Source organism: Talaromyces proteolyticus, assembly GCF_021365285.1.
Source record: "Talaromyces proteolyticus strain PMI_201 chromosome Unknown BGW36scaffold_15, whole genome shotgun sequence".
Lineage (NCBI taxonomy): Eukaryota > Fungi > Ascomycota > Eurotiomycetes > Eurotiales > Trichocomaceae > Talaromyces > Talaromyces proteolyticus.
The window spans coordinates 209,177-231,320 of record NW_025764291.1 but is presented as its reverse complement, the minus strand read 5'-3'; the positions used below and the strand labels follow the sequence as shown (position 1 = coordinate 231,320).

At 45.2% G+C, this 22,144-nt stretch overlaps 7 protein-coding genes across 7 annotated transcripts; 3 read left to right on the top strand and 4 right to left on the bottom strand.

Annotated features, from left to right (window-relative positions):
- Positions 1–3,290: 3,290 nt before the first annotated feature.
- BGW36DRAFT_308290 (aminopeptidase) lies at positions 3,291–4,915 on the top strand (the record flags this gene model as incomplete). Its single annotated transcript, XM_046212324.1, has 3 exons — positions 3,291–3,537; positions 3,589–4,727; positions 4,787–4,915. The coding sequence occupies 3 exons, from the start codon at positions 3,291–3,293 to the stop codon at positions 4,913–4,915; spliced, it is 1,515 nt and encodes a 504-aa protein (XP_046065710.1).
- Positions 4,916–7,091: 2,176 nt separating this feature from the next.
- On the bottom strand, positions 7,092–8,304 carry BGW36DRAFT_390718 (Mss4-like protein). The gene has a single exon (XM_046217516.1). It carries the CDS (start codon positions 8,219–8,221, stop codon positions 7,163–7,165), a length of 1,059 nt encoding a protein of 352 aa, XP_046065709.1. The 5' UTR covers positions 8,222–8,304; the 3' UTR covers positions 7,092–7,162.
- A 1,143-nt stretch (positions 8,305–9,447) lies between these two features.
- Positions 9,448–11,163, bottom strand: BGW36DRAFT_466258 (ADP-ribosylglycohydrolase-domain-containing protein; the record flags this gene model as incomplete). Its single annotated transcript, XM_046222333.1, has 5 exons — positions 9,448–10,405; positions 10,459–10,632; positions 10,680–10,693; positions 10,743–10,838; positions 10,887–11,163. The coding sequence occupies 5 exons, from the start codon at positions 11,161–11,163 to the stop codon at positions 9,482–9,484; spliced, it is 1,485 nt and encodes a 494-aa protein (XP_046065708.1). The 3' UTR covers positions 9,448–9,481.
- A 451-nt stretch (positions 11,164–11,614) lies between these two features.
- Positions 11,615–14,322, top strand: BGW36DRAFT_401738 (uncharacterized protein; the record flags this gene model as incomplete). Its single annotated transcript, XM_046218781.1, has 5 exons — positions 11,615–11,672; positions 11,728–11,803; positions 11,870–12,990; positions 13,055–13,785; positions 13,885–14,322. The coding sequence occupies 5 exons, from the start codon at positions 11,615–11,617 to the stop codon at positions 14,320–14,322; spliced, it is 2,424 nt and encodes an 807-aa protein (XP_046065707.1).
- Positions 14,323–14,449: 127 nt separating this feature from the next.
- BGW36DRAFT_466256 (uncharacterized protein) lies at positions 14,450–15,407 on the bottom strand (the record flags this gene model as incomplete). The annotated part of the gene is made up of 4 exons (XM_046222332.1): positions 15,162–15,407; positions 15,072–15,112; positions 14,746–15,003; positions 14,450–14,674 (listed from the first exon to the last, which is right to left on the bottom strand). Exons 1-4 carry the CDS (start codon positions 15,394–15,396, stop codon positions 14,450–14,452), a joined length of 759 nt encoding a protein of 252 aa, XP_046065706.1. The 5' UTR covers positions 15,397–15,407.
- Positions 15,408–16,152: 745 nt separating this feature from the next.
- On the bottom strand, positions 16,153–17,331 carry BGW36DRAFT_365124 (uncharacterized protein; the record flags this gene model as incomplete). The annotated part of the gene is made up of 1 exon (XM_046214621.1): positions 16,153–17,331. The coding sequence occupies one exon, from the start codon at positions 17,329–17,331 to the stop codon at positions 16,153–16,155; it is 1,179 nt and encodes a 392-aa protein (XP_046065705.1).
- A 585-nt stretch (positions 17,332–17,916) lies between these two features.
- BGW36DRAFT_307949 (FAD binding domain-containing protein) lies at positions 17,917–19,331 on the top strand (the record flags this gene model as incomplete). Its single annotated transcript, XM_046212288.1, has 2 exons — positions 17,917–18,218; positions 18,302–19,331. 2 exons carry the CDS (start codon positions 17,917–17,919, stop codon positions 19,329–19,331), a joined length of 1,332 nt encoding a protein of 443 aa, XP_046065704.1.
- Between the last annotated feature and the right edge of the window lie 2,813 nt (positions 19,332–22,144).

Genomic DNA, 22,144 nt, shown 5'->3' with positions numbered 1-22,144 from the left:
CACCAGTTTGCTGCCAAGTCTTACAGTCAGCATTGTCGGCGGTCCCCATTCGTATGCAGTGCTGGCACTGTGCTCACACATGATTAGCAAGGCAAACAAAACACCTGGGTGGTAAATTGCCCCGGTGGCTACCCGAGCAAATTTTCCCCGCCATTTAATATTATCATCAACAATGGTATATTATTATTACAATGTTATTAATACAAACAATCATGCTAGCTCTGAGCCAGGAGCGTCGGCTTGGCGCCTGTTCTCGGTCTAGTGCTTATCCCTTCCCAAGTTCCCTTGAGTTGATTAGGTCTGCCGCCGCCATGTGACTCGTTTTGTGTCAATCCAAACAATATCCGCCGATTCGGATCCGGCCTTCACCCTGCCTTGGCCACCCCGTCGTCTTACGTCGCGGAGGTTATTATTGACTTTATGAGACGAATTTCGCGCTATCTGCAACCGCCTGGACGCCATGACAGCCTAGGTGTAATAATCAATAAGAAATTTTTCTAGGTACATGAAGCCATAGGTCAGTGCTACATACAATATATAGCTCAAGGTACCAGTTGACACAAAGAACGTCTATCCCTCCAAGGAGGGCTTCGGAATGGTGGATCTCATAGATCCTCAATTGATGGCGGGGGCAATTCAAATGTTCTATTCTATACTACATTCTCTTCAGAATTTAATCAAAGTTTTGGTGTTCAAAAAAGAAAGGCGAATAATTCTCTCAACCACAATTGAAGTTCTCGTAGCTCCGACTACGTCTTTCCCAGTATTATTAAGAGTTCTAGTTTGTATATTTAGGGAACAACCAGAGATTCAATTCATAAGCATTTCCAGACAAGGCCGTTCGAGCCGGATTCCCTTCATACGTCGCCGTCGACTCAGCGTCTGTCACTTGCCCAGGCTCTCCAAAACTACCCCAGGGGCATAATGGTAATCACAGTCATAAAATAGACGATTTGGCTCTCCTTTTCTCATATATCTATCAATAAGACCTGGGAATGGCATGCCAGCAAGATCAAAAAAGAAGCGAATACGAAAAGCTCCTTGACGCGCTCCACAGTCAATGTGCCACTAGGCTCCATCAATCTGTTTGAGAAGGCCGTAAACCACTCTATGAGAGGAGGAAGAGTAGCACCATAGTGAGCCAACAAGAATTTCAGGTTAGTGCACTTTGTTACTGTCCCTGAGAGAAGCCAGTTCCACAGCCCTTGTCGTACCAAAAAGATAATCCATCACCGATGTCGGATACTGTGCTGGGGCTGGTCAGCCATCAGGCTATCAGGAGAGAAGCGTTAAGTCGGATGCATGAATATAACCGTTTTTCTCTGATTTATATTTGAACTCGGGTCAAGTCGCCGATCACCCATAGAGTAGACTTTGGCATTGGTCATGACCACAAACCCTGATACACCTACTTCAAGCGCATGATTAATTTCCTGGAGAGAGCCTTTCACTTCCGGTATCAATTCTGTTCATACAGTTTGTTTCAGGGCCCAAATACAGGTTGTCATCGTTCACTGTTAAGAAGCCAGGCATATGCTGTGGTAGTATCAATTGCTTAAGTAGATGGTATATACGGAGCGGACGGAAGCCGTAACAGTGCTGCACTGGAACTAGACACAACCAAACAGGCTTTTCGAAGGATTTGCCACTTATATCGCCCGCAGTTGTATTTTACAAGGGATGATGCGCCATATCGCCGAACCAGATCCCGGACCCGCCGACTGCTAGCTACTGTACCGGAGGGTGGTGTTATAGAGACTTGTAAATAGTCTGTATTGGTCATTCTATATATTGGTAATTAACCAAGCAGCCTGTTTTGGGCTTGTGCTACTCTGATACCACGAATGTCTATGGAAGTTTTAGTATAATCTGGGTGATAGCAGCCACGTAGTTATTGCATTGACAGGAATCTCAGTAGCATTGTTTTCAGACGACAAGACCCTTCATGCATGATTTGGCGATAGTTGTGCTGAGGTCCATAACTGGTCAAATGAAAAAGATCTTGAATTTGACAAAATAGTGGCCTTTCAATTGAAAAAATAATTGACTAACTAATCATGCATGATTCAAATACTACGTGACGTAATATTCTTCTAATCCTAACTCAAATATGGGATATTTCCCACATTCCGGGCATAGGATAGAATGCATCCGGCTAAATCTGAATGGAATTTGTCTTCACATAAAAATTCCTATACATATATATTCTAGTACTTCAATCGAGCTCATTACCACTTATATAATTTAGAAGAATGTTGCGCTTCAAAATTCGGTACATAGGTTAATTATGATTTGCTAAAATAAATCAGAACTTTATCGCGTCTATTTATATGGAAACTTTCTGTTTATATTAAGACACCACCAGATCGATTACAGAAAAAACCACGGATATTTCTAGAACGAAAGGGTTGCTTGATATCAATAGACCAGGCATTTCTATAATTAAGCACTTCTACATTGGCAGATTACATACACCTTCGTCTCCTGATCCTTGATCTCCACCCATTCTTAGATTTAGTCAATACCAATAATACTTAACAAGAAATCAGTTTTTTGTGCTATAGGCTGTAATCTTGTCATTATATTTTTACCAGAAGATATTTCGAGGGCAGCGGGACATGGAAGTCATGAATATGTATGTTGAGCTACTTTATAGAGCCGCAAGGTACTTTCCATTCTATTCTCTACGCTCGGTTATAATCGAAAGCCAACTTCCCAATCAAGTGGTATGACCGGGAAACCCCCATTTTGAAACCTCATATCATTAATTTAAAAATTATGTTGGGAAGAGGTAAACAATTATTGCTGACAATTAATTGGAATTAGGGTGCCCTAGACACACGGGGAATCTTTTGGAAAAGACGATGAGCTAGAGATGAATGAATTTGAATCTGAGGTACAGGATATTCGGACTCGGTGAGGCCTTGGAGCGGGAATCCCAAAAGTTGAACCGCAGATCCCGAGAACAAAAAAGAAAGTAGGAATCACACAAATAGACACACTTTGCACATTTCACACAGTTTATTTTTAAAAAGTTTTCAACTTTCTTAAAAATGATTAGTACGATTAACAATCTGTTAGGAAAAATAGATCTAATAGGTCCTTCCTTAACTGTTGTTAAGTCTAACAAAAAATCGTGTCATGTGAGGGACCCACCCAAGATAACCAAACACGACTAAACCATGTTCGGGAGAGCGCCAATCACGTCTTCAACTTCGACTTCAATCTACCACAACAAACATCTCTCTACATTTATGTTTCATTCAATAACAGGCATTGACTGTCCTAACATGGCGCCTTCTTACTTATCCATCGCCCTCATTGTTCTTGGAGAAGCCTTCGCGTCACAACTTCCTCTTTTCGAAACATCCTCCCTATCTCAGACGCATTTAACCGCGAAGGAGCTGATCAGCTCCAAGTCGCTCCAGGACCGTATTCATGTAGACAACCTATTAGAACGAGCCAATACGCTCTACAGCATTGCTCAGCTAGGAGAAGATGAGTACAACCATCCAACTAGAGTCATTGGAAGCAAAGGTATCGCTTTTCTAGCCGTTCTCTTTGAAGCACTCGCTTATGTGGCCATAGGACACCTCGGCACCATTGATTATATCTACTCTACCATTGCTCAATTGGGTGATTACTACACTTTATCCAACCAGTCATTCCCTGCGGTAGTTGGAAATGTTTTCGAATCCCGGTTAGTCTTAGGGAGTGAAGTTCCACAATCAGCTATTGCGATGAGCTTGACTCCTCCAACCAAGAAGAAGCAGCCAGTCTTTGGGCCACTGGCTCTTGTGTCAAATTTTGGATGTGACGCATCAGATTACCTGGATCTAACTAGTAAGATTGCACTCATTAGCCGTGGTGACTGTCCGTTTGGTACCAAGTCCTCTTTGGCTGGAAGAGCCGGCGCCATCGCCGCTGTTATTTACAACAATGAAAAAGGCGCACTAGGTGGAACTTTAGGTACACCGTCCCCTGACCACATTGCTACTTTCTCAATTTCGGATAGCGATGCCGCACTGTATATCAAGAAGTTGAAAGATGGAGAGGAGGTCCAGGCCAGCGCCTACATTGACGCTATTGTCGAGAGCATCGAGACTACCAACATTATCGCACAGACTAAAGAAGGCGATCCTGAAAACTGTGTCATGCTGGGTGGTCACAGCGACAGCGTTACGGAGGGACCTGGCATTAACGACGATGGATCTGGTTCTCTTACTCTTCTCGAGGTCGCCACCCAACTTGTAAATTATCGGGTTAACAATTGTGTGCGTTTTGCTTGGTGGGCGGGTGAAGAGGAAGGACTACTTGGATCAGACTACTATGTCTCTGTTCTATCACCTGAGGAAAATTTGAAGATTCGCCTTTTCATGGACTATGATATGCTCGCGTCGCCCAACTTCGCCTACCAAGTCTACAATGCCACCAATTCCTTGAACCCCGTTGGCTCCGAGGAGCTACGTGATCTCTATACTGAATTCTACACTTCCAAAGGTTTGAACTTCACTTATATTCCCTTCGATGGCAGAAGTGACTATGATGCTTTCATTAAACATGGTATTCCAGGCGGCGGTATTGCTACTGGTGCGGAAGGTGTCAAGACAGAGAAGGAACGGCAGGTATTTGGTGGTGTCGCTGGTGACTGGTATGATCCCTGCTATCACCAACTCTGCGATGACGTGGGCAACGTCAACCTGACTGCTTGGGAGTTGAACACAAAGGTATGTGATCCCTTGGTTATTTATGGAACGCTTTGTGCTCACTTGTTTCTTCTTTACAGCTTGTCGCACACTCTGTTGCAACGTACGCTCGGTCCTTCGATGGATACCCGAAGAGAACAGGCATTGAGGCTACCGCCGTGTTGGATGTTCCACTGAGCAAATACCATGGGCCTAAACTGCAGGTGTAAATCCACGCAATATCGTACAGAATGGTAATTGACTGCGGTACCGATTTACTATATCAGAGACCATGTTTATATTAATATAATAACATATCAGTGGGATGGTCGGATCGAGCTTAGGAGTATAGATGTCATATTTTTTTACCTAGGTCACAAATATACAATCGTGTCTAAGGAAATCATGTTCGTAGATGAAGGTTATATTGTGGGGTTATTAAATAAGAAATGAATTATACATCAAGTTGAAAAGTTAGATTCAAACTTTCTTCGTAAGTTTGGAGGAGTGATCATTTTTTCGATAATGGCATCCGAGGCGTAATCGAAGATTCTGACACCATTAGTAATCTTGAAGAGCTTTTGTTGCGAAATCCTGCAATACGCCATATCTCATTTCGAGTATATGAGACCTCCTTACTTATGCATATGAAGGCGACATGGAAGATTTGAGTGATGTGTTTACCCTGAAGGGCATCACGCCGATTCCCTGAAGGCGCAACACCAGTATCAACTCTCATGAGAAGGATAGTACAAGCGATTGTTAGAATTTTCAACTCTTGTGGCCTTGAGGGGCTTTTTGTAACGTTGCTTTCTTTCATCTCTCAAGCTATCTAGAATGCAATTATCGGATTTTTCATAGTGTTTGATAATACTATATTGTGCCTCCGTCCGTACAGACTTTCTTTTGATTGGAACTGATAATTGATTTTCAAGGGCAACCTTATCCTAACATTTTTGGAGATTACCATGTTACTACTAGGCTAAGAAACTCTCTTCATCTGTTTACTTTGGTCACCATACGAGAAAAGTGTGCTGAAAAGGCGTATTATAAATTGTGTCTGGTTAGAAGGATTCCAGATAGGCAGCCAGTAAGTATCGCCTTTATAGGTTTCATATGTTACTATATTATATTATATATAGGGCTACATATGTGTACTGCTTTGCACCAATAGCCCACTCTAGATGATGCGAGGATGGTTAGGATGAACGCGAGGCTAGATGTAAGGATTTAGATGATGATATATTTTCGAACCAATTTAATTATTTAAGTAATACTCACCTCATTAGATTAATAAAGTGGTGCGGATGGTAAAGGCTTGCTTGCTTGCTTTACATGATGAAAAAGTTGAAGATCCAATTGCAGGTGGTAGCAAGAGCCATCCATTTGCTTCGGGGCTTGTAGCTGTAAGATTTCAGACAGAAAATAGACCTGTGTTTGTGGTCAGATATTTAGCACGTTTTATAAATGCATTGAATGCCACGAGGAGAACATTAATTGTAGGTATCATGTATCAATAACCTTGAGGCTCTGTCTGATTTTAATGAATCCAAAACTAAGCCGAAGGCGACTTCTTCAAGGTGCTGGTTAAGCAGGTGTAATTTACGATCATGGATCCGGCTATTGGATATATAGTAGCTTATATCAATCCCTGCTACGGCTCTAGTACGGTTTCTTCGATGTCTTCCTGGCGGCTAATATGGACCTTTACGATTTTGACGTTCCCCAGATGGGCTCAACCATCCTATCCATTTCACTTGGCACAGTTCATTGTATTATTGCGAATTATAGTCACCTTTACTGGATTTTAGAAGCTGCTATCTTCGCTTGCAGTTCTGGAACTCCAGAGCAGAGGTTGATATCTGCGATATTTCCTTCTTTCCTACACCAGCTGGTTCTAAATTTTTGCATGGACAGGTGACGGAGGTTTTCACTAAATTGCCAGTGTTATAGGTATCCTTCTCTTCACTCTCGGTATGTTCATTCTCATGCAATACAACGCTGTCTATCTATCATAGATATATCCACAATATACGGCATTAATGTTTATAGGCAATGGCTTTACGAGCTTGTCACTAATTTTTGCTGTTGTCACGTTTTCACGGCCAATGTAGTACAGCCTAGCATTGATCTAGCACCAGTATACTAGGAAAACCTACGTTGCATTGCCAGAATTTCTTTTCTGTTTCCTATGGCGACAAACTGAGGGCCAAAAGTCAGTTCGGAGATGCACGAGGAAATCGACCCTTAAAGAGTAGCATGGATCCTGGAATTTCAAGAATTTGATTTGAGCTATGGGTTGTTTTTTGTCTTTCCTTGTCATGATTCCATGTCTCACATATGGGCTGCCATTTCTTAGATGTCTGCAAAACTATTCACAGAACTATGTGTTTACAGAAAGATATGCATGAACAAAATATGGCTGTTTGGGTTTTTGCATATAGATGACAAATTCAAACATAAATTGATCTGAGAGACTAGGAACCAATCTCAAAATCCAGATTTTGACCATACTTTACCATTCCCCAGTCTGCCAAACCTTGACTCAACGACATTGCTAATGCCTCGTCGTACCGCAAGCCGCTCTTATACCATGCAATACGACCGGTCCGCCATGTCAACCAATTTTCCGCCTTGACACCCTCGGGTGCTCTCAGAATGCCAACAGCAACATCCGCAATATTTTTGGCCTCTTTTGCATATGAGAAAAATACAGTAGCCCCACACTGACCGCAAAATGATCGGAGGACATCGGTAGAGGATCTGAACGTCTTGCTTGTTCCTATCAGGAGATCCGGCTTGATTTTCGGTTCGCATTGATCCAAAGGGATAAATGTCCATGCTACAAGGTGTGACCCGGTAGTCAGCCGACAGTCGTCACACATGTCGAGACAGGCAACCCATTTGGTTTTGTCGATCGGGGAGACAAATGATTTCATGGCAGGATTAGTTAGCACTTCTTTATTTGGGCGGGGAATGGTGAACGAGACGCCACCGCAATGGCATTGAGCTCGGAGACGATCCTCCTGACCATCAGCTCCATGTTCAATCTGTGGCTGAACAGGAACTGCAGAGCCGTCGTCCGGATTCCATGTTTTCATTTTCCGATTCCCAATCTGGGGAAGCCAATCATTCAAACCTCCACCCAAAGCAGACTCGGTAAAGACGTGTGTCTTGATTTGAAAAATGGATTCGTCTTTTGCGAAGAAAGACGTGGATATTACCCACGTACCATCGTCAGGGGAGACATCACCCATATGACATCCGCACGTGGAACAAAAATACCGTATGCCCTTGCCCCCGGGCCATGTGTAGGCTGTCAGCTTGTCGAGACCCGATGGAGTGACAAATTGAGGAGCGACGTTCGCTGGCAATGGAGCGTGGAAAATACACATGGTACCATGGGTATATCGGCAAACACTGCAATGGCAAAGATGAACTGACAGAGGGAGAGCGGAGGTGGGAAGCGTGAGAGTGAAATGGAGAGATTTGCAGTAGCACTGCGCATTGAGACTTATACTATTTTCGCTCTCCATCTTTTCATATGTTATCGTTGTAGATTCTCAGTGACATAAAATCTTATCAAGAAAATATGAACTCGCTTTTAGAACAATGGAACGAGACAGGATTGTAGAGAATCGCGAATGAAACGCGTCATCATGTGATCGCTGCCTGAAATCGCTGCCTAGAGGTCTGTGCTACTGGTTGCTCGTATTCATAAACTGTCTGTCTGTTTAGTGCGGGGAAATCCTGAATTAGAAGGATGTGGCGAACGGAACCTCTCGACTGTGGTATCGCTAACAATCGAATAATCGAAAAACGGAGAAGATTGAACACGGACTTGGAGAAGTAATAGGAAGACTGGATGACGAGGAAGACTGACGTAGGCACTCTGGCTTTTTAATACAAATTCGTGAATGATGAAAAGAATTGAGCTGGGTGGGTGCGGTAAACAACAATATCAAAAAGGCCCTTAAAACCAGGCGTTACGTTAATAGAGAAATATACTGTAGTACTCATAGGGACGAAAAGGGTTCCTAAAATAGGAAGCTTTGCAGTGAAAGGATTGTAGAACCAAGAAAGGGTGGAAATACCTATTGATGGATCTGAAAAAGCGGTTCAAAAAAACGCCGATGTGGAAGAATCCCAAATACCTTCTTGGGCACATAACTGTCTTGGCGAGATAATCGATTAATTTACAACTGATGCAGCAAGTTGAATTAAATACGAATAAGAGAGGTGTTATAGTATCACTTCTAACTGTTACAGAGCCCTCTGAGCTACTCATTACATGCGACGTAACACTGGCGAAGGTACAGAATTTGACCTGGAACACAGGAGGGAAGTATTGGTCTTTGAGGAACACAACCAGGTCCTAGGTTTTCTGGTCCTATTTAGCTTTGTCGTCTCGAGAGATCAAAGCTTTAGTGTGTTAGAATCCTGCCCCTCTATGAGCCATGTCATATTCATCTTCTCGTATACTTTCGGCGCGAGAGTTATGCGTGATTATTTGACCCTTAGAGCTTGGCCTGAAGAGTAGGTAAACACAACCTTTGGTAGAAACTTGAAGTCTACTCAGCCAATCAACGCAGTTGTGGGCCTTCACCGACACGTAGATCCTGTCGCGTAGTAGCGAAATATGGTCATTAATCTAGGTTCTCAAAAAAAGCTTTGACAAAAACAAAAGGAAGCTGATGACTATCGCCGAAATTCATTTTCCGTGACGGCAATTGACTCATTTGGCTTTAATAACCCCCCTCCAAAGGAAAACCGAAAGCTGCTCTGCTACTCTTAATTCATTTCCCCAACAGTTTACCCACCCATCCGGTGTACGTTTTATTCTCATTTGCCCTTTTCTGGGATTTATTAAAGTATTGTTCGACAAACTCGCGTTCTCGTTGATATAACTCTTCTTTTGTCAACGGAGGCTTTCCGCCCTCTACACCAGTATCCGAATCTGCTTGCCCGTTGTACGGCGATGGGGGAAGGTAGATACCCGATACGGATGCTAGAGAATTGCATTTCTGGAATAACCACCCAGCGTGCATCATGCCATATTTCCATTTCCCGGGGAGCATATTGAAGCCGAACAAAGCCCCTAGCAAAGGCCCAGCAACGGACGCATTGGTATCTGCGTCCCCACCTTGCATAACCAGCGAGGTTATAAGTTCCTCAAATAAATTCTCTAGAAAGCCCTGGGAGTCTATGCGGCGTAATGCGAGTCGTAAGAGCAAAATACCTGCCCCGAGAGATTTGTAAACGTATCCCATTTTCAAAGCGTCGTCGAGCTGCAGCTCCTCCAGCGTTTCTGCCCGTACATGTCGGTAGAATTCATCGCTATCAAATGGAGGATAATTATCCGATGGCTCCTCTGCATCCTGCGTGTGAGTTTGCTTTATAATATAACCCTGGATCCACGAGAGGGACGATTCTATCAGCGCATCGATATCCTTTTCGTTCTGTACATCACTTCTGACAATGCCCCTAATAAGTACAGTGGCTAAACAGCAAGACACGATACAGCGTGGGTCAGCATGTGTGATGCGGGAGAAATCAGTGGCAATCTGAAATGTCTCGTCCAATTTCTTGCCGAGGCATATAACGCCCAGTGGATAGGTCCTCATCAAAGATCCATTCGGTGCAGCAGTATAGTTTGAGTTTTTCCAGTGACGGTGAGCCGTTGCTGCAGCGTCTTCCCGAAAACTTGGGTCGCAGACAACCTAGGATTGAGTCAGAAGATAGAAGTTTAATATGGTCAAGGTTGAGAGCATGCCCTTCCCACCGTCCGGCCTAGGCCTAGTGGTGGCCTATCTAAACAGCGAAGACCTTGCTCACACCAGAACTGCAAACGATGAGCAAGGTCGGATGGATCTAGGCTTTGGCCATTGCTGTGAAGGTATGATAACATAATAAGGAGGGCATGGTCTGTGTCATCCGTCCAGCCGGTCTAGTCTCATTAACGACATCCGATTTTTCGTTAAATATAATGCTCACCTGTACAAACTTGTCTAGTAGCTGTTAGTGAACAAATCTACACAGTCAAGATAAAAGACCTACTTCGATGTCCATCATTATGGAGCTCCGTGGCGGGCTCAACCAACTGAAACTTTCCTTCGGGGTATGCTGCTAGACACAGATCTCTTGATAGGAACTCTGGAAAAATTAGAATTAAATAATTCCACTGAAAAAATGGTGACAGACCAGTATACAATCCAATTGCATCGCCTAACGCACCGCCAAAGATCGTGCCGCGCACCCGATCCAGAGCCGTCTGGCGCACGAACGGGTGGAGGTCCAAAAACTCAAGCTCAGTTGATCGGTTCATTTTACAGGAGTTGAAATCTGCTTGTTTGTTCTGACTCCCTTCTTGGTGCTGGATATATGACCGCAATGGAACACTTGCTGGTGGGTGAGTGGCTGTGCTAGGCAGATGCTTCCGACTTCGTGTGAATCTAATTCCTGCTCGTATTTCAAGCATTTTTAATTTAAGCTCTGTCGTATTATGTCATAATAATTGGCTTCAAAACTCCTTTTTTATTAATTTTTAAGTATTAATATATTAAATTATGATTTTTAAAAAGATATTTATCAAAAGATTAAGTTAATGCGCTTGAGGTAATGGCATGGTAAAAACGCGGCAATTCATTCTTCAGTTTGCTACGATTGTTGTTCGCTGGCTTGCCCACAATGGATTGGTCTAGCTAATTAATGATCTGGGAGCGCTGCCTGCCGTGTCTGCTCGGATAAGCTCGTATTCGTGCATGGAGGCGCCATTAGCCCTAAGCTATAATTCCTAAACACGAGATGGACGGCATCGTACTGGTCCGTGTCCGCCAGCCGCACTTGAGCGCTTCGTCGTTCAGATAATAAAACATATTTCTGAAAATGTCACTGCTGAGTGCATTTGAGACTACCGTACTCAAGACGCAATGGTGTCTCTTACAGTTGGCGACGTGTCGGGCATGATCGCTGCAGCGGTGTTTGTTTGTAAGCTGGCGATGTGCAAAGTGCTGTTTATGGAAATGCTAAAATTGATCATCAGTGCAGTTGTTTCCCCCGCTGGCGATTCCGGTTATCTTAGCTGCTTTTGTGAGTGATACAAATTCTGTGATTACATGGTTGGTATTCCTGATTGTTTGCCAAAGCATTCCTTTTCTTGCTCTTGTTGACATTCTATCCTGCAGGTCAGTCCTAGGACGACTATTGCATTCTTCACACTGGCCTACCATCCTGAGAACGGAGACCGCCGCCTCATCGCGGGTCGAAAAGCGGATCTGGTTCACTTCGAATTTGCAGACCGTAGCCTTAGGCATAATATCAATTGCATCGATTGTCACACCGCTAGGGTTGTATGAGACCATCGAGCCCGCCTCTTCGCAAACTACGACATCGTTCTCGTATTTTCAGGACATATCGGCCTTTGGCCATGGCACACCTCTAAGGCCTAATGCACCATTTACTCGACGCTGTGCCTCGGGAGCCTGTCCCGGCGCTTCGACGAGTCAGAACTGTTCAACAACAGGGCTGCTTACAACATGCAACTCAACAACTGACGCTAGAATACCTATAGATCTACGGAATCTATTCCGCGACGGTGCGGCCGCTTTCAGTCCTTCGGTATCGAGCATATTTGACATACAATGGCGAACATATTTGAGTATAAATGACACGAGTCAATATTTGGTAGGAAACGTCCGACCGCTATCGATCCTGATTCTTGACGAAAATATCCAACTGGTCGAAGGACTCATTGTAGATATGGAGACTGGAGGAATTGGCTTTCGCAACCATACCGGCCCGGCGTTAACGAGCACCTACGGAAGCACCTGGCAAGAGGATATACTGTTCATTGAACCCGAAACCGAATGCGTGAATTTGAACTGGACGATTGATTTCGGAGTTGATTATCGCGACTCCTATCCTCTCCCAAATATGGTAAATCCAGTAATAACCGACCGCGGAGGCTTTTCCAAGCTGCAGCGTCCCGCACCATCACTTAACGCATCTATAAACGGGCAAGGGGATCTCGGCTTGGCAGATCGTGCATACAAGGCTGCGTGGCTCAACAATTTTCTGACCTTGGCGTATTACAACGGAACAGATCCAGACCCGGGGAATATCACTCGTATGGATGTGAAAGATGGGCAAGTATTTCCTTTTCTATCATCTACCCCGGCCTTGGTGTTTGATGCTTTCCAATATGTCTGGACAAATATGACATATGGGTGGTATCTTCCATTTAACCAATCGAACACAACTGTCAATCCGGTTAATGGGGTTGGTGTAGATGAATTTGCAGCCATTAGTGAGTATCCTGAATTAGAGTTTCCGAAAATCGGCTCAGTACTGATTTCCGCGTTTTTCTCCAGACCAGATGTGTGGGGGGTCGGCATATGACAGCCCCGCCAGTATTGACACCAGTATAGTAGGCTGTGCTCTCCTTTACGGCGCTGCTTATCGAACAGACGGCGGGAATAATCTGATTCCAGACCAAGGGTCGCAGTGGTCTGTGCCAATCCACAGCTGCGCGAGTGCTCTTAAAAGCACTGTCCGAGCAGTTACCTTCCAATACAACGGGACGGGCCTCCCAGCACTTACCGTGAGTTCCGCGGTTCCCAAGGTTTACCAGAATGTCTCCGAACTTCCTCGCTGGGCAGTCGAAAATCTTGACGATTTCTCCATAAACGACGCAAAGCCAGCATGGGGAGTGGTAGGAACATCGAACTCGAGTGCTAGCCTATCATCTTCATCATACAACATGTCTACAGTCGTCGCAGAGAGTCTGTATCTACCAGGTTATATGGACAGTTATTATAGCCTCTTGAATGGTCCTAACGATATGAGTACTAGTATTTACAATTTTCCCGGGGTGACATTCTATCAACAGGCTTTATTCAGTGCGCTGAATGTTTTTCCTATCGGAACAAGGAACTACGCAGCTCAGTTACCCGACTATACAGGACGTACCAGCCTTGCCTTGTTCGCCAAATGGCAAAATATGTCCCAATCTCTTGAAGGCACCGCAGGAATAATCAATCTAATCTGGACTGATCTAGCCGCCAGCCTCGTGGTAGGCACCAAAGGATGGGGACTGAATGCGGTATCGGAGGCGAACTCGAATTTATTCATTCCAAATGGATCTACGACACAAGATAGTACTCCTCCTTCGACTACTTTAGTGCCAATCACGCTTTACCAGAGTAGTATTCGCTACCGAATACCGTATGCGGTTCCGGCAATTGTGGTTCTTAGTATCGTTCTGGCTCTAATATCCACTCTGGTGGTCCTCCTGGTGCTGCATAGAACCGGATCTCAGAGAATGCGCCGTTTACTTGATGCTACTGCTGCTGGAAGAATAATGGCTCTCCTGTTGTGGCCGAAGGAGAGTGATGCGGCTTCAAAGGAATGGGTCCGTGACGTCCAGGATCGAAAAGTTAGGATTACAAGTGATGGTATTTTTGGAGATGATGAGGATCACCAACCTGACACAAAAACTGATACAACTGATTCAAGCGGAGGCGTAGAAATGAATGAAACAGCGGAGTCTACAATGGTCGCGACTGGTCGTGACCCCTCCCAAGGAAAGGCTAGACTCGCAGCAGCAGGAAGTGAAGAACAAAGTAAAGTAATTCGATGAAGACAGGGATAATGTCCTTAGTAGTATTATTACTCGAAGAAACTACGGAGAACTCAGCGTGTAATAGCTGCTACTTCAATTTCATGCTCCCAAACACGGCCGCTCCCTCTAACTTCCGTCAAACTATCTAAAGTGCTACTGTAGCGAGTATAGCAGCGATCGCTATGCAGATAGAGCCTTTTAAAGTCGAGTCCATGCTATTTGCTCCGCCGGTGTGAGTACTAGACGCAGCCGTAGCCGTGGCCGTGGCCGTTGTTGATGGCGTGAAGATTGTGCTTGCAGCAATACTCGAGATAGAGGAACTGGGAGGTGCTGTCGCTTGCGTTGGGTTGGGGGTGGTCGCCACTGCACTCTATATGTTGGGTTCATCAATTAGAAAGATATTGTATAGCTGCAGTAACAGAGCAATTAGGATCCACTTACCACCAAGCTGCAGCAGTTCTGACCAGAACAAACAACCCCATCACTGCAACAAGTCTGAGAATTCGGATTATAGCACGACTGATTGGGCCAGTCGCCAGCGCACCACTTGATGTACGTTCCCACCTTTTGACAGCATTCTTCATTAGTGTCGGTTGGCAAACATGGCACAGCCGTGTTGGTCGAGGCTGTCAACGAGCTAAAATACGCGTTATATGCGGTTGTCGCCACAGCGCCGTCGGTGCCTGTAACACCCCCTCCCTGCATCGATTGTCATTTCATCTTCTCACTTGATAAGATGCTTGACGGATTGGAGATAAAAAACGCACCACGCTGCCGCAACAGCTATTGTTGGCTGCCACGCAGTAGGCTGCACAAGGTTAGAGGGGTAGACCAGGTGGACCAAGAGGAAGTCATACATCCATCTGCACAACATTGCTGGCTTTGAGAAGGGTCAAAACAGCCGGCATCACTGCAAAGCACGTTTCCAGGACCGTAGCATTCGGAGCAAGTGCTTTCCATCGTACAGTTGAAATCCTGGCGCGCTTCCAGTGTGCGACCGATCGCCAGGTGGCGTCTTTCAATAACCATCCCATTCCATTGTGCGAATGAAATGGACATGTACAAAGCGAAAGTTGCAAACGTTACATGCATTTTGTATTGACTCAAATCAAGTTGGAGAGAGACGGTGATAGATGACGAGACGAGGAAAGGCAGCTGGAATATCTTTGCTTCGAGTTACCCTCGTTTAACAGCATATTATCTCTTCCCATCAGAGACTCAAGCTAAAACTAATAGAACTTTTAATCCGATGCGGAATTTTCATTCGCGTCACCTCGTATTCATCCTTTTGTGGCGGCGACTAGCGCCGGGTTGTGTTTACTATTGTTACGTACGGAGGGAGTAGTTGGCCCCAAAACTTTGAAGCCGAGCGAAGAAGCAGATCATTTGACTTCAACAGGCACACTTGATTTTAGTGCCCTCTCAGAGAATGGTCACAGTGGGGTGACGAAAGCGTCAACTCCCCTAAAACACGAGAGACACACCGCCTTCCCCTTTAGATAGCTATATGTTGACCTAATAATAATCTATATTCCGCTCATTCGCATTTGAGAGAGAGTTGTCGGATTGACCAATCTATTTGAACGAAATTATAATGGATTTCGATTAGAAGTGCGGTTCCTTTATTTTATTAAAAAATAGTGTATATAACTTTAATTTTAGAAAACTAAGATAATTTGTTATATTTTGAAATTATTATGCTTTAAGATTTAATATCATTATTTTCAAATGGCTATACTGTATAGGGGTAAGACTTTCGAATAATTTAAGGATTTAATTAAACGTTTCAAACGAATATGGATGACATAGAACTCATTCCATCAAAATAATACATGGCAGCATCACTCATCACCGCCTTTGGCCTCGCAGGAATTTTGGGGCTTCGTAAGTCAAGAAATCATTGCCCTTGAAGAACCATACGAGACATCCCCAAAGTGTCCATCCGCCCAGGTGTCCTGTACCCGTTGACTGTCCGACAGGGACTACCATCATCTTCTTCTGAGCTTCGGCGGAATATGTGGCGAGGCGAGTGTCTTTTGCGATACTTGCAGCGATATTCGACGCCACGGTCGCTCCTTGTAGTGAGACCCTGGAGAGGAGTCGATAAGGATGGCAGGTGATGTCACCAACTGCGTAGGTGTCACTTCGGCTGGTTCCGTCTTCCACGAGTCTGAGATGCTCGTCCACATTGACCCAGCCGTCGTGATTTAAGAAGCTTTTTGGGATGAAGTCGTTGTTTGGAATGACTCCTGTTGTAGAGATATATTCATCTGCTGCGATTTTTCGACCGCTGGATAGTGTTACCGTCCACCTGTCCGTTTCAGGATCCTGCTCAACCTGGTTGACTCTGATATTTTTCAGGATCTCGACACCCTTGCGTCGTAGGAGTGACTCGGCGGTTCTTTGTACTGTCTCCGTTGCCCCTTCCAATAATGAACGGGTCTTCGAAACTAGGATGATTACCTTTTTCGAGCCTGATGCTTCGGCCAGTTCTCCGGCGAGTTCGACCCCCAGCGGACCTGCGCCCCCAATAACAATTCTTGTAGCCGCGTGGAGCTTCTTCTGCGCCTCAGAAATAGCTTTCCTAGTATCTTCAAATGCAGTCGCCTTGAAGGGGAGTTTCAGACTGCCCCGCCCAACTGTAGCTGGCGTTGTGCTACCGGATGCAATTACTATATAATCGAAAGTGATTGACATAATGTCGTCCTTTGTGGGGGAGTTTTGGCCGGTAGTGACTAATACTGACTTGGTCAAATAGTCTATTTTAGTGACAAGTCCCTTAACAAAAGTGAAGGAACCCTTGGGGTATTCGTTAAAGGTATCGGGTATGTTGTAGAGGTATTTGCTCGGTGGTAGGCTCCCGGGTTTCACGAGAAACCGGGGCGTTGCGATATTGAAGTAATATTCGTCTGATGGGTTGACCAGTGTTACTGACACTTTGGGGGTCCGTCGGAGTAGTTTGTGGCTGACTCCCAAGCCTGCATGGGAGCCTCCGATGACAATCACGGAAACACGCTTGGAGGACATATTTTCGCCAGGGGCCGTATATTGAGACAGCAGAAGGAGTGGCTCAGAGGAGTGGCTCAAGTCTGTAGGATGAATCTGGTTGACATTCTAATATGTATTTCGTTTAAGGGACCAAGGGGTGAGAACTCGGCCATTTGTTGTAAATCCTCGGAGCGATCCATATGTATCAAGAGCCTGGAGTAAATAGCGTCTTATCTCAATAAATTTCCTATGTTTAAATTGTGATGGAACGATATATGTGGGCCTAGGGCTGCTGTACCTTCGGAGGAACTTCTTCGGAGGATCTCACATTTTCAGTGGCCGACAGGAGAGGAGAACCCTGAGCTCGGATAGTAAATTGCCGCGTCGGTACACGAGACTGACCCAACAACACACACGATTACACTTCCGCGGTGGCATAATTACTTTTGGCTATTGAGGAAACTACATTCTCAATGCAAATCGACCGAGCATCCCTCGGATTAATCTGGCGTTTCAAGTGATGGTGGATGAGAAGCTTTTGTGGATGGAAATCATTAAAGTATCCCCTACCATTTTGAACAAAACATCTAATTCATTTACCATTCCTGTATTAAGAAACACGAGATGGTGAACCGGAGCAACGCGTTCAAAGTGATAGTTGTGGGCGGAGGTCCGATAGGGCTCGCAGCTGCCCACGCACTTTACCTGGCTGGCATTGACTTCCTCGTCCTAGAGCGCAGGCCTACTGTGGTGGAAGATAAAGGCGCTAGTCTTATTGTTCATCCTCACACATTCCGGGTTCTGCATCAATTCGGTATTCTAGAGGATTTGCTATCTCGGGGCGCTGAGTTGCGTCACCATCTGTCGTTTACGGCTGAAGGACATGTATTTAATGAGGGTACTAGATATACCCGACTACGCGAGAAGTGAGTTTGAAGTCTTACACTATGTACCATTCTCCTTGCCATCTGTATCGCTCCTCCTCTCACATATATTCTGACAAGATCAGTCATGGTTATGGGCCGGTTGCGTTCCACCGTGCCGAGTTAATCGAGATTATGTACAACGGCCTTCCGCCTGCTGTGAAAGAGAAGATCTTAACGGACAAGAAACTAGTCGACATCGAGATGAAGCCAGATGGGGTCAAAGTGACCTGCGCCGATGGTAGCACTTTTGAGGGATCGATTGTGATCGGTGCCGACGGCGTTCACAGTAAAACTCGCCAGTTAATGCGCACGCTCGCTCTGAAGGAGAACCCCACACGAGCATGGGACTCTGAGCAACCCTATATAGCAACCTACCAGCTTCTATACGGTGCATTCCCGTCACCTTCTACATCAGGTTTCGGGTACGACATTCAGTCAGAGAACAAGGCTATCATGTACTTCAGCAGTCCCGATCGCGGATGGTTCTTCTTGTATAAGAGACTCCCAAAGCCTAAAAAAGAGCGCACAGCTTACACCTACGAGGATGTTGAGTCCGTGGCCCAGGAGTTTTTGGAGTTTCCCCTGACAAGGACTGTGAAGGTGAAAGATGTTTGGCCACGAATGTTAGGGGCGGGTCTGACGAACCTGGAGGAGGGAATCGTGCAGCACTGGAGTCTAGGAAGGATTGTGCTTGTGGGTGATGCATGCCACAAGATGACCACGCACCTGGGGCTTGGATTCAATAATGGCGTCCAAGATGTGGTGGTGCTCTGTAACAGTCTTCGGAAGGCCATCAATTCAGCTCCTAACGACAGCCCAAGTGCCACAATCCTCACACAGATTTTTGAGGAGTACAAGGCAGTTCGAATGAGTTCTCTATGCTCACTCAAGGGCGATGTTTGGAAATCTGGATTTGAGACGCGTATGCACGCCTGGCACAACACCTGGTACTATATTATTTCGCGGTATTTAGTTCTTCCTAGCCTTGTGGAGGACTTATTCATGCGGTACGTTATGGCGCCTGAGTTTCGCAAGGGACAGGTTTTGGATTATGTTCCAAAGGAAGAGGCAATGAAGGGTAAGATCAGCTGGTTGTACCCTATGAAGGCTTAGGATAGACATTTGGTCATTCAACCCGCGGGAACTACATGTGTATATCAGGAGTTTGAGAGGCCACATTCAGAAAGAATTGAATCAATATGAATTGAACGTTTATTCTGAGTATTCGGTTAGAATTGTCCCTCCTACGATGAAATATAGCAAGATCATTAAATGAACACGGTAGTAAAAGCTTTCTCCAACAGTGTCACGTTCCCATCTTCTGCGTAAGCCTCAAATATAACGTAGAGTTTGTGTTGGTCCACCGGCTTTGAGCTATGACAAAGAATATAGACGTACACGTACTCCATATCGATGCGCTAGGACGAGAGCTGATTGAAGCTGAGGTTCCGCAAGAGGATTTGGATCGGTGCTCTCAAGGGTGTCAAAATACTGGAGGAGCCTCACTATCGTTTAGCTAGCCTTAACAAAGGCATATTTCTCTAGTTACGTGTCGCAATGGAGCTGAAGTCATTAGGTATAGAGGTGATCGACATAGTGACTAGATTCGTGTAGAGCACAACATTCTTCACCACGGACTCTTAGGGTTAGGGTTACCTACGGGAAGGTTGTATGGGTGTTCTATAAGTTCCTCCGCGGAAGAACTTGACCCTTGGTTTAGGCAAACACAACATAAGCCAATTATGGCACCATCCTACGACTGTTTCTCCACACATATAAATTGAAAACCTGTCAACACTAACTCATTGGAGACTAGTAGCAGACTACATGGTGGCAGGATTTCCCAGACATGCAATTCTCCCGAGCAGTCGTTACTCTTTGAGCAGTACGCTGAATACAGTGTCTTCCGATCTTTTGATAAGATAATCTGTAGGCATACGGGGAAATGCTATCCCCTCCCACAAGCACCTATGCAGTATCCTACCATCGCCGCCCCTAGTCCCGATTCGAGACCCCTGTCGTTGAGGCTGTGTGACAGATGGATTCAGCAAGTTATTTTTCCCGATGTTGAAGGCTCTGTTTGAGATATTTTGCAGCAAGAAGTTGATGTGTATGTTTCTACTTCACTATCCGAAGTTCGCACCCGCCGGATCAGAATAGGTAACCAGGCACGGCGAACTTGCTCTCGCTGCTTTGAGCTTGGGGAGACGTGCAGTTACACATCAGTAATGCGCAAACATGGCCCTCCACGTGGCCCCACTATGCAACAAAACCATCAAAGTAACGCAGGTCTTTTGGTAACTCTCTACTAATCCTTCGTGCAACTATCCCACCTCATCATGTCGTGCTGATAATTGGTGCATACCGCGAACCAGCTCACCCGTGTCGTAGTTACTCTCCAGTGGAAGACCTTTCCGGCAAAGAATCTCTCCCCACCACTGAAGATCATGCTTCGCATGGCCCATTCGGCTTTTTACACCTTGCGGCTACTAACCAAGACCCAGGCAACAGCCCTCAATTTGGTAGCCACTACGTTTCCGCCCTCAACATGTGGAGTACCTGTATGCACTCATCCTTATCATTTTAGGGCACCCATGCTTAAGCTAATGTGACTGGTTTAGCCTTGGGAGTTACTTCGGTATTGTTTAAGATGCGAATCCTATCATTCCCAAGGAACTATTTTTCCGTCGCTACCAAAGCTCCCTGTGCAGTGAAGACCTTATCTCAACGATAGTCACATCATCACCTCAAAGCTTCCAGGAATTACCTCAGACCGGGGTGACTGCTCTACTTTGGATGCTGGCCTGGACCTATTACTCAGATCGAGGCTATTAGAGGATGATCTGATTGATGATGTCCCAACACTCAATCGGTTTCGTAAAGCCTATCTCCTGTCATTTTACGAATTCCTTCAATCCCTAGGACACCACTCCTGGCTGCGCGTAAGCAGAGTGACGCGCATGGCCTATCGTATCGGGCTCAACTGCCTGGACCATATTTGCATACTTTATCCGAACTAGAGCACCGCTAGCAATGAAGATATCCAATAACACCTCGCTTATTCGGAGCCATTCTACTCAGCTATCAGACATGTATTACTCCCCCCTCAAGAGCTATACTTGCCGCCCAACCCTGAAGACCTACCCCAAGTCCTTCTTGCCGCCCCTCTAGCTCCGGAGACATTGCTGAAGAACGTTCATAACATCACAATTGCCACTCTGCGCCAGGCTGGGCTTGTTATCCACATGAAATTGTATCAGTCATATGAAGGAATAGTTACACATGTCGCCAAAGTTGAGCGCAGCTGGCTATTATTCATTTAGTCCTCCCACCCGGCTGGCTCAATCCAAGACTCAACACATTCTCAAACGAGTCCCATGTTGATCACCACGCGCGAATGATTATTGTCTTTCATCTACGAATGGCACGGTTGCTCCTCTTAATTGCACATTGCGGTCTGCGACAAGGCGACGAATGGCTGGTAAGCTGGCGGCGAGTTCTTGAGACATGTCAGGATATATTATCAATGGGATAGCTCCTTTGCCTGACTGTCGATCCGGGAATTTCGTTTACTATCTTCCCTTATCTGATATTTCTGGATCTCCACAAAAGACGACCATCACGGTGGAGCATAATCTTAGCTCCGACATTGACCACCACATTACCATACTACATCTCCAACTCCAAAGTTTTGGGAATATTTGTACATTATCAAGGCTTCTAAAATGTAAGTCATTGTGTTCCACCAAGTTACAGCGATTATAGTTAATACAGACAGTATCCTTCGAAATCTTCAGTCAATCAGTCTCCGATCCGCTTTTCTATCGTCATATTGCTCTAATACTGTCGCGTTTCGAAGCGCCCTTACATCCTAGGTAATTATCTACTATATACTTATTTCTTTAATAACCTTTCTATTTCTTCTA

Bases quoted from the DNA above. Each gene is read 5' to 3' on its own strand.
- BGW36DRAFT_390718 (XM_046217516.1), bottom strand. From the start codon at position 8,221: ATGGAGAGCGAAAATAGTATAAGTCTCAATGCGCAGTGCTACTGCAAA.